At 43.3% G+C, this 18,826-nt stretch overlaps 1 protein-coding gene and 1 long non-coding RNA gene across 2 annotated transcripts in view; one reads left to right on the forward strand and one right to left on the reverse strand.

The window, feature by feature from the left end:
• The window catches only part of NDUFB11 (NADH:ubiquinone oxidoreductase subunit B11), a 50,447-nt gene that overhangs the window by 20,005 nt on the left and 11,616 nt on the right, over positions 1-18,826 (forward strand). Inside the window, exon 2 of the mRNA XM_020797674.3 lies at positions 14,717-14,847. Within this exon, the coding sequence (XP_020653333.1) occupies positions 14,717-14,847 (131 nt within the window). The remainder of the gene's footprint in view (positions 1-14,716; positions 14,848-18,826) is intronic.
• Positions 1,992-14,717, reverse strand: LOC144587094 (uncharacterized). Its single transcript, XR_013542259.1, has 2 exons — positions 10,405-14,717; positions 1,992-9,919 (listed from the first exon to the last, which is right to left on the reverse strand). It is a non-coding gene; the product is annotated as an uncharacterized LOC144587094 (long non-coding RNA).

Consider the following 18,826-nt stretch of genomic DNA (forward strand, 5'->3'; position numbering starts at 1 on the left):
TGAAAACCATTTCTCAAAGTTGAGCAGTTCTGAGGGCAGCTGGTATACTGTCTGCGGGGAGGAGGGGCAGGCAAGAAACGGCCCTCCTGACTCCAACAGGCGTGCGCTGCCGATTTTCATGCACAACTCAGCTGTCCCTGTGCAAGGCCATAGTGGGATGCATCGATCCACCCTGCAGGAAAAATTGCTAGCGTGCCTGTTGCTGCATTCGTAGGGGAGCTGCTGCCCAGCGTGATGATGATTTGCAGGCGGGTAGATGAGCAAATCGGTCAGTTGTGAGCAATTTTGTGTGCAGTACTGCTGTTCTAAAAAACTTCAGCTCTGTGTTTTAATCAAGTGATTTTCTGTCTGTTAGAGAAGTAAACTGCAGAGAGCTCAGCCATGACTGTTGGAGCTTTTAATGCTCAGGGAGTGACATCTCTGTGCCTCCTTTGGTCGTAGTCGTTTAGTCGTGTCCGACTCTTCGTGACCCCATGGACCAGAGCACGCCAGGCCCTCCTATCTTCCACTGCCTCCCGGAGTTGGGTCAGATTCATGTTGGTTGCTTCGGTGGCACTGTCCAACCACCTCCTTTGGTGCTGACCACCATTTTTTTCCCCTTCATGCGCCTCTACCGACCACCCTCTCCCACTTAAGTTCTTCATGGGTTGCCTTCCCTGCTCTTGTTGCTGCCATATAGCTTCTCACCAAGAAATGTCAGATCCTCCAAATCTATTTGTGTTGCTGGGGTTGCACACCGCTTTCAAATGTAGTTTTATTGTGTGGTTGTTTATTTGTGTAATTGGCATGTGGAATTTGGTTTTTCCATCTTGTGGAAGTATTTAAAGAGTGAAGGGACAGGTTTGTGTAAAGCCTTCTGTCTCCTCTCACTAAAACCCCTGCCCCCAATGGCTAGTTCTTGCTTCCTAAATAAAAGGATATGGAGTGAAGGGCAATTGAATTTGGTCACTGAAGTTGGAAGAATGCATCCATTTCTGGGACAGGTTGACTGAGCATTTACTATGTACGGACTGCCTATAGAGTAGGCAGAGTCTGTGTGTGGCAGAAGCATGCAGTGGTGATCAGAGCACACGTTGCTTCTCTAGCAAAGAAGCTGACTGTATCCCTGACACCTTTGCCCGTTTATTGTACTGCCTCCACTGGGCAAATAGATGGCATAAGTCTTGATGAGGGTTGGCAACAGCAGAAGCTACAGGAAAGCAAGGGACATGAAGCTCAAGCACATTCAGTACTCATGTCAAAGTGGAAAATCTGATCCGATGGGTGCCCTTGCCTGCCCCCGATTCTCTGTGTGAAAATGGGGCAGCCTCAGAGGTTGGTGGTGGCATTATGCAGTGTTAGGTGCAGGGGGCTGGCGGGAAGAAGGCATCCATTGTGATTTTGTAGACGCAGAGGAGGTAGAGAACATGGAACGAAATTAAGACTGTCTGCAGCCATAAATAATTTCTAGCGAAGTCTTGGATTGTAATTGTGTCAATACAAACATGAATATTACCAAAGTCGCAGTATAAATCCTTTTCTGAGATATGGAAGGGAGGTAAGATAATGTACTGTACTGTACAGTGTAATCAAGGCTCAGTGTTGGCAAGAAATGTTTTTTAAGGCTGTTTTCTTTTCTACCTTTATTACAGTAACACACCAGAATCAAAATAGTTTCAAAATCTAGTGGTACAGTATTTAGAAATCGCTTCCTATAGTAAACTATATCTTCTGAACTGTATTCCTGAACAGAGGGGCTCTGTTCTCTCTCTCTCTCTCTCTCTCTCTGTATACACTGGGAATCTGAGTAATAAAACCCATGTAAAATGCAGTGTGACTAAATATTGTTGAGATTCAAATGTAACAATAAGGCAGGGGCTCGTGAGGAACCCTGGCATCCTGAGTACAGCTAGTGTGTGAGTCTGCTGCTCCTGCTCAGTAAGGCAGGGTTCATATAGTACTTCACCTTATTATTATGTTCACAGATGGCCATTGATTGTAAGTTATTATCGTTTTTGCTTTTTATAGCTTGCTTTGCTTATAAATACTGATTTCACATTCTAGTTTTTTAACATAATCCAAATTATTTTCTGAATTTCCGAGATGTCTCTGCGTGCATCGAGAGACATTCTGAATGCTGGTGGCCATATCTGTTAATAAAATACCTATTAAAACCGTCAATCGCCCTTTTCAGGTGTAATCTCTTAGTGTAAATTCATTGCAGGTTAAGGGGAGCAGTCTAGAAGACCAACCCTTTGCATCCATGGTTTCATCACGCTCTTACACATGGAGTGTATGTAGTTGAACCTGAAAAGAGTATGAACTTTCCTGTCTATGGAGGTATAACATATGAGTTGAGATCCTGGAAAATTAGGGTCTCAACTCCATGTGTATTTTTTCCTCATAGATAACATCTGAGCAGGCTCTTGTCTCATAATCACAAATGCAAATGACTATGGGATTTGGCCCTGAAATTAAAATTAAAAATCAAACTAAAATTGACTTAAAATTTAAAATAGCAGCAGTCTGGAATAATTTAGCAGTGTTCATAACAGAAGAAGGCAAAGACAGTAGAGAGTAGGTAGCTGAACAATAGCAGCCTTTGGGAAGAACTATCTGGGCACAGAGCTAATATTCTCTCCTTTTCTTTCTGGATCGTGGAACTTCCCCCTAATAGTTCCCAGCATTCTCTGGAAGCCATGTTGTATATGGCACCTTGGGATTTCTTGTCTGAAAATGGACAGGAGAAGCTGAATTTCTCAGAGTCCTGGCTTGTGTGTTATGTGGACTGAAATTGTGACCGCGTGCCGCTTTAGCCTTTGAGTGCCCTCCATGGTGACATTGAACACCAGAAATAGACAGCAGTGTTTAATCCATAAAAGTGTCAAGGAGGTGAGCTATTAAGATATAAAAAGAGGTCTGCAAGGACCACTCACACACATTTTTCAATTTGGAGCAAATAGAGTGTGTTCTTGGGGGGGGGGGACTTCTGAGTCTGGTAGAAGGGCATGTGCTGGATCGCTGTATTGCTGTGTCTTGCCACCCAGCCTCCTGGAAATTGGCCTCTCATCTCCTCCTCCAAGGAAAGGGTTATTGCCATCTCCCTCGTACACCCTCCTTGAAAAGCTTCTGTGGTTCGGAACCTTGTGGCCTGTTGAGATACAGACGTCCTGAGAAGATCGCCTCCCTGAAACAAGCACCAGGGAGGGAAAGCAGATGCCCCTTGGCAACCCTGCACCAAGTGCGTTGAAGAGATTGCTGCTGCCACAGCATTGACACGATGAGCACTGGGATGGGAGGGGGGGAGATGCACGCCTGCTCTGAGTAGGGGGTGGGTCAGGTGTCACAGGAGGCTTGCCAGTAATGAAGTAATCAGCCTTTACTGACGGCTTGTCATGACTGACGCCCCCGCCCCCCCTGAGCCTGCCAAGTTGATGCCTGACGCAAAGTTAGGCTCAGGAGGGGGAAGCAGGCCAAAGCACTATGCTTAACTCCTTTGGTTTCCCTCCACTACAGCCCTACCACCTTGGCAGCACATTACTGTAGTTTGTAACATAAACCATAATGGGCTTTGGGTACAGGGTTCTATGTCCCAGAAGTGAAGTCCTGGAACAGCAGGATTGATGGGAGGGGCGTGGTCCATAGTGCTTTGGAGCCACATGTCGCTAGGGCTAATAACCTTTAAAATGCTACCATTCTCTTTCTCTCCACCCTCCACTTCATTCTCACCAGTTAATGCATGAATGTGGTTGTTCGACATAAGCCTACACTGTGGAGTTCCCTTTTTACTGTAGCCAGTGGGTGTGTGATCTGTATCCCTTCCATGCCCAGGATCATGCATATGTTTCTATGTGTATATACAAGATACTGTATTCGCGAAGGCTTTCACGGCCGGGATCTAATGGCTGTTGTGGGTTTTTCAGGCTCTTTGGCCAGTCTCTGTGGCCGGCATCTTCAGAGGACAGCACAGAGACTGGCGAAACGTTAGGAAGAACAACCTTCAGAACACGGCCAAAGAGCCTGAAAAACCCACAACAGCCATGTATATACAAGAACTTGTGTCCCACAATTTTTGTATATTCCTGTAATGTTGAGGAAGAGAAGAGAAGCTTGGGAGGGGATGTCTTCCTTATAATCCCATCAGGCTTCAAAAAGATGTTTTCTGGAGGGTTTATCCCTGTGCATAAATGTATATGAAAATATTCCAAAAAATAAGATTGCCTCTGCTGTTTCCCCAAAAATAAGACCTAACCTGAAAATAAGCCCTAGTATGATTTTTCAGGATGCTCGTAATATAAGCCCTACCCCAAAAACAAGCCCTAGTTAAGTGAAACCCCGCCTTCCACCATGGTGCAGCAACCAGAAGAAGATGAAATGACTGTAAAATAAAGCATCCCCTGAAAATAAGCCTTAATGCATTTTTGGAGCAAAAATTAATATAAGACCCTGTCATATTTTCGGGGAAACACAGTAGTGTTTACAACATTGCATCTGTTGAAAGCCTGTGCCTAGGTTAAACTCTCAGTTAACTGAAGGGTGATCTGCATATATTCTGACTTGTGATGCCAAGCACAATCTACTGATGGGGTATTATGGGGTGCTTGAGTGCCAGGTGCTTAACACCTTTTTCTTTTTCTTGCCATCCAAGCCAAGTAGATGGGCTGTGTTCTATTTAATAGGCCATGATATGAAACCCTTGGAGGGCAGCTGGTGGGCAGCAGCAGCAGTAGAAGAAGGTGACACTGACAGAAAATCTCTCACAGAGAACAGAGACACAAACTACCTTTTCCTAGCACTTTGCAGAAAAAAGCAGTGGTTAACCACTTCAAAAGATGACTTGGAAACCTTGATAGTCCAAAGTAAGTAGTGCTGGAAGAAGAGACTCCAGGTCAGAAGGCATTCAGTCAGCTACTGAGGAAGGGCAAAGGACAAGAACAAAAAGCACTGTAGCTACTGAAGCAACTAGATTAAAGCCAAGAGGACATTTAGTGACTGATGAGCATAGAAGTGAAAGGAAAGTCTGAGGTTGCGTGTTATGATTGGAGTATAGAATGTGCAAAGTATGAAGAAGAAATTGAGTGACTCTGAAACTGAGGCAAGATGAACCATAAAGCAGTTTGGGGTTATGATACAATGTCTGACTGAATAATATCAATCCGACTTCTTGGAAAACATGACAGCATAACCATCTGTCATTCAAGTTTACGCTCCAACTAAAAGGTTGAAGAACAACCCGAACGCTTTTACACATGCATCCAGGAGGAAACTGAAGGTGACACTGGCGGAGGTGGCAATGGTGGTGACACTCAAGGTAACTTTTGTTAGTACTTCGCAAAAGGTGGCAATGGTAAATCATTACTGTGTATTTTTTTACCATGAAAACCCTGTGATGAGACAGTCCAAAATAAAACAAGTCAGAGTGCTGGAACATGAGCTCCCAAGTTGAAAAGCACTCAATCAGCTAATGGGGAAGAGCAAAGGACAAATAAGAATAATGCTGTCACTAATGACACAACTAAGTTAAAGCCGAAAGGAGGTTGAGTGGCTGATGTGCATAGAAGTGAAAGGAACGTCCGATACTGCAGAATACATACAATTGGAACATGGAATGTGAGAGGTATGACTCAAGGTAAACTAGAAACTGTAGGCAAGAAATAGAATGTATAAAGATTGCAGTACTTGGCATCAGCGAACTAAAATGGTCTGGAACAGGATATTTTTTGTCAGACAACTACAAAGTGTTCTATTCTAGAAATGACAGACTTCAGAGTATATGGGGCAAGATGTAGCGTAGGCAATTAGGGGCTATAATATACGGTCTGACAAAAGAATACATCCATACTCTGTGGGAACCTTATCAACATAACCATCATTCAAATCTGTGCTCCAACTACAGGTGCTTAAGATGAAATTGAAAGCTTTTATGCAAGCATCCAGGAGGAAATTGACCCCACACCAAAACAAGACATGCTTATAATCATAGATGAATGGAATGCAACACTAGAAAACAAAGGAGAATCAAATGTTGGTGAATTTGGACTGGGGTCAAAAATGCAGCTGAATATTTCATAGAATTCTGTTAAGTCAACAACTTGTTTATTGAAGATGCATACTAAAGGCAACTAAACAGTTGGCTACACATAGACATCATCAGAAAACCAATATAGAAATAAAAAACTGCATAACTGGAAGTCGAAGACAGAGAAATTATATTCCTTTTTTTAAGAAGAAGATTTTGATTATGAATTGTTAATGTCAAAAATTAGAGTAAAGGTTAAAAAGAACTCTGAAAGAATCCTAATGCCTAAAAATGATTTCAATAAAATTGCTGGTGAATTTAAAGTCCAAAGGAACAGATTTGAATGACTAAACTCAATTGACCATGAACCAGAAGAACTAAATCGAAACCAGAGGTGTTATCAGAAGAATGCAAAAACATTATTATAGTCAAAAGAAAAGCCCTAGATGGATGAGGAAGAAAAATTTAAAACTCTTAAGGACATGTGAAAATGAAAAGTAGAAGGTGTCAGAAACAGGGTCAGAATTCTGAATACAACTTTTCAGAAACTGTCATATCAGAACAAAGAGAAACATTACAGAGATCAATCCCCCTCCCTCCAAAAAAGGAGAGAACAACAAAAGAGGGAAAACTAGTGTTATCTTCCACAAGATTAAAACAAACAAACAAAAATAAAACAAAGAGAAACTTAAACCTAGATGAGGGATTCTGAAAAACTAAAAGGGAATGTACTATCTGAGTTGGATAAAATAAAAATAAGGTGGAAGCAATATACTGAAGCACTTTGAAGAAAAGAAGCAAGGATGACAAATTCCTTTGAGGTGGGATCCTACAATGCAGTTTTAGAAAGTGAAGTGAAAGCTGCTTTTCAAGCACCTGGAAGAAATAAATCACCGGGACTAGTTGGGGATACATGCAGAACTATCCTAAACTACAGTGACTGCATCTGTCAAAATCCCAACAAGATATGCCATTAAACATGAAAAAAATAAAATAATGGTCCACAAATTGGAACTATTTAATACTCATTCCAATCCCCAGATGGTAGACATCAAGAAGTGCACTAACTACAGGACTATTGCATTAATTTTTCATGGAAGCAAAGTGATGTGCAAAGTATTACTACCAAGACCTTACCCTGCATGGTGGAAGAACTGTCTGGTGTTTAAGATGGATTTCAAAAATGAAAAAGTGCTCAAGGTTTTGTATACCCTAGCTGCTGGAGGGAACCAAAGAATTTCACAAGAACTATCTATGCTTTATAACTACACCAAAACGTTTGACTGTGTAGCTCATGAGAAACTATGGATTAAAGTATCTGAAATGCATGCATATGCTTCAGTACATGATTGTTTTGATGTGTAATCCATATTATGGACAAGCTGCTGCTGTTGGAATAGTATATGGAGAAACAAAATTGTTTCTGCTAGGCAAAGGTGTCAGACAGTAATTTACTTTATTTACCTGTCCGATCAATTAATATGCAAAACATACAGAAAACTGAATTAGTTTCAGTTGAAGGAGGAAAAGAAAGTTGTAACAGAACTATCAATAGTTTAAGATATGCAGATAACACCATTACTGGCAGAAGACAGCAATGACTTGCACTGACTTCTGATAAGTAAAAGAAGAAAATACAAAAGCAGGATTGTAGTCGAACACTAAGAAGACAAAAATTATAACTACAGAAGAACTACACAACTTTGTTGTTGATAATAAAGAAGTTGAAATTGTTAAGGATTTTATATACCTCAGATCAGTCATAAATCCAACTGAAGACTGCAACTAGTAAATCAGTAGACTGAAACTTGAGAGAATAGCTGTGAAAAAACTAGAAAATATTGTCAAGTGTAAGGTCATATTCTTGGTGACAGTGAAGATAATTTACATGATGGTGTTCCCAATTAATATGTATAAATATGAAAGCTAAACAGTGAAGAGAACCAAGAGGGGAAAATTGATTTAGTTGTCATATGGTGCTGCATGAAGAAACCTTTGGGCATATAATGAAAAGATGAGCCTTGCTGGAAAAGACAGTAACTTTAAGAAAAGTTAAAGGCAGAAGGAAAAGAGGAAGACCAAATACATGGATTGAACTCTATAAAGGAAGCCATAGCCTTGAGTTCAAAGGAGCTGAGCAAGTCTATTGAGTATAGTGGGATCCCTGTATCTGTGGGATCAGTGTCCACAGTTTCACTTATCCATGGTCTGAAAATATTAAAAGGAAAAAGCTGGAAAAATATTTTCACATGTAATATTACTAGTACAGGCCACTAGAAGGAGCCAGAGACCATGCTAGGAATTCTTGTTGCTGAAAAACACATACAATATAGTAGTATGGTCTTTGGTGCCCTCTAATGGCAATATTTGGTACTTTTATTTATTTATTTATTTAAGTAAGTAACTTATATGCCGCCCACACTACCCAAAGGTCTCTGGGTGGCTTACAACATTTAAAATACAATAAAAAGACAAAACAATTAAAATGCAGTTACCTGCCCTGAATGGGGTTACACTCCCCCTAAGGGACAGGGTCCGCAGCCTGGGGGTGCTCCTGGACCCCAGTCTAACTTTGGAAGCCCAGGTGGACTCGGTGGCCAGAGGCGCCTTCCTTCAGCTGCGGAAATTATACCAGCTGCGTCCCTACCTGGACGAGCGGAGTCTCATGACAGTTACACACGCACTGGTAACATCTTGTATAGATTATTGCCATGCGCTCTACGTGGGGCTGCCTTTGAAGACGGTCCGGCAACTACAACTGGTCCAGAATCAAGCTGCGCAGCTGGTGAGTGGTGGGGCCGCCAGAGATCACATCAAGCCGATTCTGTTTAATTTACATTGGTTACCAGTTGCTGCCCTGGCCCAATTCAAAGTGCCTGTTTTGACATATAAAGCCCTAAACGGCTTGGGCCCTGGATACTTGAAGGACCACCTCCTTCCATATGAGCCTACCCGGCAGTTAAGATCTAACCAGGGGCCCTTTTGAAAGAGCCGTCCCTTAAGGAGATAAGAAGGAGGGCTTGTAGAGAAAGGGCCTTTTTGGCAGCTGCCCCCAGACTATGGAATGCCGTCCCGACTGAGATTCGTCTGACGCCGACGCTGATGACATTTCGGCGCCAGGTCAAAACCTTCCTGTTCCAAATGGCTTTTAACTGAAATAATATCAGCTGTAGGTCTGATGGCAATTTTTAGAATATATATTTTAATTGCATTTTAATTATTTTGCCCTTTTATTTTGCCTTTTTATTGTATTTTAAATGCTGTAAGCCGCCCAGAGACCTTCGGGTAGTGTGGGCGGCATATAAGTTAAATAAATAAATAAATAAATAAATAAATAAATAAATAAATAAATAAAAATTGCCATCGGACCCACAGCTGATATTATGCTGATATAATGCATGTGAAAAAATTTTTTTCCCGGATTTAAAAAATGTCACCATGCTATGTATACTGTTCACTATTATCTGCAGCTTTCAGCATCCACGGGGGAGCTTGGAATCAGTCCCGAATGGATGAGGGTTCTACTTTACAAGACATTTTGGAAGTTACCCATTTGTAAGGACACCATAAGTCAAAGAAGACTTGATGGCATATAACAACAACAATTAGTAGTAGTGGAGGCCCCACCTAAGAGAGAGGATGGGAAAAGAGGGAAGATCAGTTGTCTGTTAGGACCTGCCTTGTCCAGTTCCAGATGAGTAGTATCTGTCTTCAGTGGGAGGGATCTGACATCTAATTGATTCAAAAGAGCAAATAGCCTGCAAAGGGAGGAGTCTTTGAATCTGTCCTAGAAGCCCAGAATGAGGTGCTCGAAACAGAAAGGCAGAGTAATTGCCTTCTTATAGGTTTTTAGGTAGGCTATGGGTTTTTTGTATGCTTATTGTTTTAATTCTGTTTGCCCCTTTCTGTTCCTTTTTGTACCTGTCACATACAGCACTGATGGTACCTGTCTGTCATGGGTTTGGAGGGAAAGTTCCATCCTATGGGGGTGGAAGGCGGGACATCAGGGGGGAGGAGCTGTACTGTATATATATTTGGAGCTGGTGTGAAGAGTGAAGAGTTGGAGTCTGTGTGTCAGACTGGGTACAACTGTGTGTCAGTTAGTACATACCTGATAGGTTCAGGTTTCTATTTAGGTAGCCAGAACTGATAGGTTCAGGGTCTGTGCGTTACCTTGAAGGGTTCTGTGGGAACCAATCTGTTATATGTGTATGTTTGGGGCTATGCCACGTTACATTATCCTATTTACCTGATTCTTTTATGTACCCTGTTTGTTGTTTCAATAAACCCTGTTCTTTTGTTTAGTAAAATCCATTCCTGGTCTGTGTGACTCCTTACAGGGAATGGTTGGTGGCAGCATAAATACATGGTGGCATACTCCAGTAGGTCTGGGGTTGTCACAGTACCCATCTAGAATAGTGGCTAGCTACTAGATAGGTGGGGTATAAATCCAATAAATAAATAAATAGACAGACAGACAGACAGGAACACACACAGTCCAGGCTTTCTTGCCTACTTATTGACCGGAGGCTTGGGGCAACATCAGCTGCTTACTGCAGGACGGGTAGCTTTCTCTGCATGTGTCCCCGTCTGTATTTAACGACTCTTTAAATATTTAGGTGGTAGCAAAGCTGCTCAGGCTCTTTAATAAATCATGGTGGCCTGAAACTGCTTCTGTCTCTGAAGGTTGCTCCAGAGCAAGGTTTTGAGCTTTTTCTGCTACAGGTCATTGCAAGAGGCTAGAGAAGAAAGTGAATGTAGGGGAAGTAATTAGCCAAGGTTTCTCAAGTGGGAAGAGACCTAAAAAAATAGCCCCCCCGCCTCCAGTTGGCTTGGTTTTGTCTCCTTTCTTCCATGCTGTGCCCTTAAGCAAGGATGAACAATGTGCAGTCCTCCAGATGTTATTGGCCTGCAACTTTTCCCAACCATAGTTAGAATAGGCAGTGGGGAGGGTTGATGGGGATTGCATCTCTCAACGCTATCTGGATAACCCTGGTGTGAGACAGGAGGCGAGAGTGGTAGCCCTCTTGCCGGAGTGCCGTCCCTCCTCCTTACAGCAGAGAAGGAGGTACAAACCCATCCTGTCTCACCTCCCAAGAGAACAGAGCAGCAAGGGACAGAAACAGAAGAGATAGAAGGAGGAATACAAAAGCTAACCGTTGAAGGGACTCAGGGAAAAATGGCGGGAATGGAACGGAAGAAGAGGGTGGAGATAGAGGCGGGGACAGCGGATATAAAGAGGAGGGAAGACCAGTTACCGCCAGGTGGGGAGTGGGTCTGGATGGAGGATCCATGGACCGGAGTGTGGGAAAGGCTGAGAGTGCCTAAGGAGGAGGCTGATTATAGGAAAAGAAGGGACATCCCACCACGACCGTCTTACTGGGGAGAGGCAGAAGCCAGGGAGTGGAGGAGAAAGTTGAGAGAAGAAAAGGAGAGAGAGAGAGAGAGAGAGGCTGGAATGGAGGGTGAACAAAATGAGGAGGAAGGGGTACCGGGAGGCCCCTGGAAGACCATCACACCTGAAGGATGTCCCGTGTAGGTTGAGGGCTGGGACAACGACACGGTGCCCCTGCTGGAAGGTGAAATGGGACAGATTGTGAACCGGAACTTCTCGGCAGATTGACCGGGTTCATGTAACTCTGGTGAAAGGAACCCGTTCTTGGACGAAGAATGGGAGCCCCTTCCCGACCCGTTGTCAGAAGGAGAAAGACGTTGGAATCATTTCGTTGACACTGGTTATTTGTTGAATACCCCAATAAATATCACACCTGTTTTCAAAACAGCAAAAAGCTCCTGATTTCTTTGAACAAAGGAAGGAGCCTAAAGTCGAACCCTCCCACCTAGAATGCGGCATAGAAAGTTAATTTTCTGGCCTACAGCTCATAAGAGCTATGCTGGCTGTGGGATTCTGAGAGGTGCATTAAAAAGTAACTTTTACATCATATATCTAGGGACAGAGGTTGAAGAACAGTGGGCATTGCATCAGTCTTAACTCCCCACCTTTCTGCCTGTTCCAAAAAAAAACAAAACCTAACAACAACAGCCCACAGTATTCCTGCCATATTTTGTTTTTCTGCTTTGCCCTTATTTGGCCTCTCTTTTGATTGTTAACACTGCGGTGATACAGGACGTATCCTCGCCTCCCTCCTGCTCTCCCATTTGTCTAAACACACATTAGAGGGCTTGATCGTGCACCACTCTGTCAGCCTAAGTGGAATTCGGCAACTTTGGGCAGTGCTTAGAGGAGATGCACACCCCAGTTCTACAGTGATTCTTGTCCTTCTTCATCCCGAGTCCCACCAAGGAAAAAGTTGCCCACGTAAGACTTTACCTCCTTTTAGATACCTGCTGTGTCAATTTTTTAAAAAAAATTGAATTGCCCCAGCTCCACTGCAGAAGATTGCCGGGGAGGGGAGGCTCCATTGCAAATTTAGCTCCTTGGATATGAAAGCGAGAAGGGGCGAATGTTCCCAGGAAGCTTGCTGTGACTCAGCCTCAACTGGCAAGTAGGCGAAGGAAAAAGGAGCCCCTGCTGTGCACTGTGAATTTGGGAAAGGAGGGGGGACCTTTAGCTTGAGAGTCACAGGCATCAGTACGTCTGACCAACTGGTCATCTCTCCATTAATCCGACAGACCTGAAAGTTCATACGTCCTCATGCCTGTGGGATAGCCTGTTGGTTTCTGTCTCGTTTCAAGGAGCCAGCAAGAAAGATGGTGTGCATACACATGTGAGTGTGGGTATCCGGGACTGCTGCTGGAGCATACACGCCTTTGAAGGCTGCGCTGGCCACCTAGATTCATCCACTATGACCCTGGTGTCTGAAACTGGGCAAAAGGGGTATCCAAGCAACTGGCTAATAAAATCTCATCTCTACTGATCTTGTTGCTTCCCTGAAATCTCCTTATGTGCCAGCCTGCCTTTTCGAAGAGGTGTGTGTGGCAGGAAAGATACTGAACGTTTCAGTGGTCAAGGAGACTGGAAATAGAAGTCCCTGCTCATGTCTGAGAGAAAAGCCAGTGTCACTCCCACCCAGAAGGCACCTGTGCTTAAACATCACTGCCAGACTGATGAGCCATGCTGCTGGTGATTTGGCATAGATTCTCTTCTGACTTAAACTACACGTGCTTTCCTACTTTCCTAGTTCAACTCCCTCTAGTGCCAGGGTCTCCAAACTACGGGCCACAGGCCACATCCGGCCCACCTTGCCTTTTTATCCAGCCTGGGCATAGGAAGAGCAAGGAAGGGGAACCCAAGCGATCCCCCCACTGTCTTTGCAAAGACAGTGTGGGTGGGGGGATTGCTTGGGTCCCCCTTCCCTCCTTCAGCTCTCGAAAATGTGTAAAATATATGATGTGGCCCTCACACTGAAAAGTTTGGAGACTTCTGCTCTAGTGTGTAGTTCTGACCAGAGACCATTCATTCTGGCAACGGTGGGGGTGGAATACTGTCCCAAGAGGAGGATTGAGAGGACATGTGTGTAGGAATAAATGCTGCAGCTCCTAGTAGTTGTTGCTATTGTTTAATTTCTCATTCATTTAATATAAGAAAAGCGGTATTGGAATAAACAGAGGGGGGAAATGCGTATGAAATTTTGCTTAGTAAACCAAGCCTGTTTTCAGGATCAAGGCTCAGCAGGCTTGTACCAGGACATCCCTCTCTTTTTTTTTTCCACCCCACCTTTCAGAGGATGTTTTTATAAGACCTAGGGAATGTTGACTCATTTTCCCACCTGAGGCTGGAGCTGTTTTTGTTCTGCACCTGCAGTTTGACTGACAGGGAGCTCCTCTGAGCATGAACTCTCCTGTTTCTACAGCTTCACCGCAGGCGGCTTCCATACCTCCAGGACTGGGCCTATAGTGAAAGTGCTTCCCTCTCTCCTTGCTCTTTCTCTCCCTCTCGCTTCTCTGTAAAAGTATGGACCCCATGCCTGTTTTCATAAAAGGGAGTCTTAGTCATGCTGCTGGCTTCCAAACCAAGTCTTTTGAATGTATAGTATTGCGGAGCTCCTTCTCTGCTTGGTTTCTCCCTGTACTGCTGTGTCTGTCGCTCTTCTCTGTAGAGGATTGGCCTCCCCTTGTTTTGCTACTGAAGAAGCCACTGGCAGGGGCATGCATGTCTCCAAGAGTCCTCTGGGCCTCTTAGGGTTAATTATTCCAGCCAGCTTTGACCCTTTTGTAGCTAGAAAGGCAGATTGGACACAAACTGAGTCTCAAGCTGGAGGAAGAATGGTGATGTTTATGTCTGTGCAACTATAGAGGATGGCCTGCTGCCTAGAAATTCAGAAGCAGCCAGGTAATAAGCAACCTGGGAACAAGGGTTTTTATTCCAAAATGTTTCTAGGTGAAAATACATTTTCTATGTGCAAACATATCCTACTCCAGAGAACTGTCAAAAGTGGGTGTCTGATTCTCTTCAAGGCACTGCTAACTGCTGTCTGATAAATTTCCCCAACAGGATTATCTCATGTACAACAAAATCAGAATAAAACAAAACAATTTATGTAACTCAGGGTGATTTCCACCTCCGTTGATCTCAAAGAAAAAATGGAGCCTGATTTTAAAATAATAAATAAATAGGTTATTGAGTTCAGCATATAGCCATTCTCTTTAAACATTGGGTTTAAAGTTTACAATAAGTTGTGGAAAATTGAGCTTGAACAGAAAGAACACGTGGTCTTTTCATCTGCAGACTAACTGTTTTGTATTTTTTACTTCCAGAATCCAGATTACCATGGTTTTGACTCAAATCCTGTTGTGGACTTGTGGAGTATGCGTATTTCCTTCTTCTGTGGCGTATCTATTATGTTTGTGTTGGGCTTCGCCTTTGTCGCCTATATGCCTCCAAAAGGGTAAGGTCTGTTTGAAAATCTCTCTTCCTAGCTGGGCCTCCTGGCCCCTGCATGGTGATTCTTGGTCAGGATGCTTTGAGACAGGTGGGTGAGCATATCCCCTAATGCAGTCTCTCTACGGGTGCAACCTTCCTCTTTCAGTACTAGCAGTACCTGAAGCAGAAGATATCAGGACATGAGAAACCCCATTTGTTCCTGTAGTTCACATCAGAATACAGGCCGGGTGTTTCTCTGTTGATCGGTCATGTGGGTTCTTTTTGCCCCTGTGCAAAACTCCCTTGGAACATTCCAGAGCATAGAAGTCCATTAGGTTGACTCCTTGCCATGCGCACCCTCCCACACCTTGCATTGAGTCCTCCTTTCCCTTTCAGCTGCCACTAAGGAAACACTTACCAAGTGTTCTAGAGCCTCTTCTAAATACAGTGGTACCTTGCTAAACGATGACCCCACTAAACGATGAGTCCACATAACGATGACTTTTTGCAATCGCTATAGCAATTCGCAAAACAGTCATTCCAATGGGCGATTTTCACTTGACGACAATTTGGTGCGTGCACGAACCGTTTGTTCGCAAGAAAATGATTTCTACAGCTGACTGGCAGCTTCACAAAATGGATGCCCTGTGTTTTCCAGACCCATGCTTAGCAGGACAGCCATTTTTACAGCTGATCAGCGCTTTGCAAAATGGCTGCCCTATGGGCAATCTTCGCAAAACAATGAGGTATTTTCCCCATTGGAACGCATTAAACTGGTCTCGATGCATTCCAATGGGGAAATGGTTTTCGCACGACAATGATTTTGCTAAACAGCAATTTTCACAGGAAGGATTATCGTCGTCATGCGAGGCGCCACTGTATATATAACTTCTCTGTTGTTGTCCATCTTCTCCCTCCCCTTAACCGTCTTCATTGGTTTTCCTTTTTAAAAATTGATATTTGTCAGCCCATTCAAAAAGTATGCCATCTGCACTAACAGGATGCCCCTCACCAACAGACACTCAAAGAACCTTTGATGATTGGCATCAGAAAGAAAATTGCCAGATTTGTCACAAATTCATGAAAGGTGTGTAAAGAACCGCAAATCTTGAATTAAGTTTTATTTGTGGGAGAAATCTCTGCAAGCTGGTGACACCATCTCCAAGCAAACAATAACCCCAGTTTTTGCCCTTACTATCTGTAAGGCCCCTTGTAAATAGCATATACTTATGGAGGCAATCCAGCCCAAAGCTAGGACTGGCTCTCAGAATGATCCAGCTTCTCCAGAGATAGTTTATGCCACAAACATCTTCCCTTGATATTGAGGACAGGCCCATTGACAGCCAGCTCACTGTTGACCATCATGACAAAGAAGAGGAAGAAGCCTGCAGATCCCGAGAGCTACAAGAACAAAAGGCCGAAGCTGGAACATAAGAAGTCTAAGGAATCTCAGGCCCTGAGTGCAACTTCACTGCAAACTAAAAAGTAGGACAACCTTAGCTATTTGGGATTGGCTTCAGAGGAAGATTTGAACACATCTCAAAATTGAATGTCCTCACCAGCTTTTAGCCACTGTCTAGAGTGGAGCTACCTAACTCAGCAAACCTTGCTCTGTCCTGTACACGGGGGGCCTGTCAATGCACAGCTGAGCAAAACAGCATGTGAACAACCTCAGTCCCTTTGCTCTTCTTCAGGAATGGCTTCCACAGTACAGAAAAGAACTTCTCTGCCTTGAAAGAGCCAGCAAAAGCACATAATGCTTGCAGCCCTTGATGTTGGTCAAGTGTAGAGATGGGGGTATTCGTATACGAATACGAATATTCCCGCACAGGTGGAAATAACGAGGGTCCGGCCCCATGGGGCCAGACCGTCCATTCACGATTTCACCACTGCCACCGGCTCCGTGGTGCCTTCCTATCGCTGTGTTCTCCGCAATGGATTAGCCACTCTCCGACCTAGCAGAGAGGTTTGTCATCCTACCTCCTGCCAGGACTGGGTAATCGATTGTGGACAACAGTGCAATAGGAAGCCTCCGCGGAGCCGGCAGCAGGGCCAAAATTGTGAGTGGACAGTCTGGCCCTATGGGGCCAAATCCTCGTTATTTCCACCTGTGCAGGGATATTCGTATTCGAATACGAATACCCCCGTCTTTAGTCAAGTGTTATGGGCCGGATGTCACAGCCAAACTTCATGCAGCTTTCGACAGATCAGTAATCTCTTTTGTGTTGCGGTGACATCCCACAAGCCAGTAAGTGAGCTTGCCAGTCATCCACATGCGTGATTCACAGAGACCACAAAGAAGAAAGACCAGTTGCTTACCTGTAATTGTCATTCTTCAAGAGGTCATCTGTGAATTCACACAATTTATCCATTCTCCCCTGAGTCTGCAGCACACATTTATTGTTTTTCTGTCAGTCGTGGATTGAGAGACCTGAGGATTCAGCACAAGGAGGGGGAGCATGTACAGTTCAGAAAGTCAACCTAATGAACTTTTTGGCTCTGTAATGTTCCAAGGAAATTTCATGCAAATGCAAAAGGAACCTACATGTGAGAATTCACAAATGACCATTGGCAGTTACAGGTAAGCAACTTGTCTTTGCTTCTCCCCCTTCCTTGCATGGGGAAGAGAGAGGAAGAGGAAAACCTGGAATTAAATCCCTCTCTGTCTCTGATCAGATACTGCAGGGACTATGTAGGGGAGATGGAGGGATGTCGCCCACAGAAGGAGCAGGGCCTGCCTGCTGGACCTTGTAGGCAAGGTGGAAATCTCCACAGGCCTGGTTAGGCTTACAGGCCAGAGCTGATGTCCTCTCGTACGCTGAACAAATATTCTGCCAGGATTATATGTCATAATGTGTTCAAGGTAGTGCTTTTCTTTCTTTCTTTCTTTCTTTCTTTCTTTCTTTCTTTCTTTCTTTCTTTCTTTCTTTCTTTCTTTCTTTCTTTCTTTCTTTCTTTCTTTCTTTCTTTCTTTCTTTCTTTCAGAGTATTGCAGTTTAAAATTATAGATATAAATGAAATATAGGCAAAATTAAAAACAAATTAAAATGTTAAAATAATTGGACTGTTTTTGACCAGAAGCAGGGCTACTTCAATATGGTTCATCATTTACTAGATCTTCTTTTGTATATGGTGGGGCATAAATTGCATGCCCATAAGTGCTGCATTGATTGCATTTCACCACAGTCATGGAGAACTTGTCCTATATCCGAAGTAGCCTCATTTTACTTGATTATTCTTTGATGCTCCTTCCAGAGTGTCTAGCTAGAATCTTGTTGTCCGGGGGTGTGGGGGAGAGACACTCTTCAGCATTCATCCTTTCAGCAAGGTGCATTGTCTTTTCTCTCCATAGGTTTAGCATAGCCTCTTCTAGTTTAATATTTAGAACTTCAGATGGATTCAGAAAACCTTTCCTCAATTTTAGTCATCATTTAGGGGGTCAGTGTCCATGAGGTGGATGGGTTTGGTGCTATATTACCTTTATCGTTCAATATTTGATAGCAACTCTCCACATACTTTTAGAGGGACAATGCCGGCCAAATAACAGACTTTTTAAATGTAGATAAAAGTGTTTTAGTAGTGATATGAGCATGCTGTGAAACATTCACAGACGATTTATTGAACCACAAAAGTGTCTAGAAATCTATTTGCAGGGAATTATCTTTAGAGCTAAAAGGGTCAATTTTCCCTTAATTCTAAGAGTTTAGCTACATATACTTGGAGAAGGAATTTTCATGTACTTGGAAAAAGTGCTAATGTTCTCAAGCAAAGTATGATTGCCCTTGTTTATTCCTTTGTGTTCCTATTGTATGAACTATTTAGGCACTTCTAAGTCATCATACTGCATTTTAAGAGGTATTTCATGGGACAAGAGTTTTACATGTTTATGGAAGGTTTCAGTGTTTTTAGAATGCAGTTTCTTTCTAATTTATGTATATGATTAAAGTAATAATAATTGTCTACTTCAGCAATGGCAGAGTATTATCCAGAATATTTTAAATGGA

This window comes from Pogona vitticeps, chromosome 2, assembly GCF_051106095.1.
Source record: "Pogona vitticeps strain Pit_001003342236 chromosome 2, PviZW2.1, whole genome shotgun sequence".
NCBI lineage: Eukaryota > Metazoa > Chordata > Lepidosauria > Squamata > Agamidae > Pogona > Pogona vitticeps.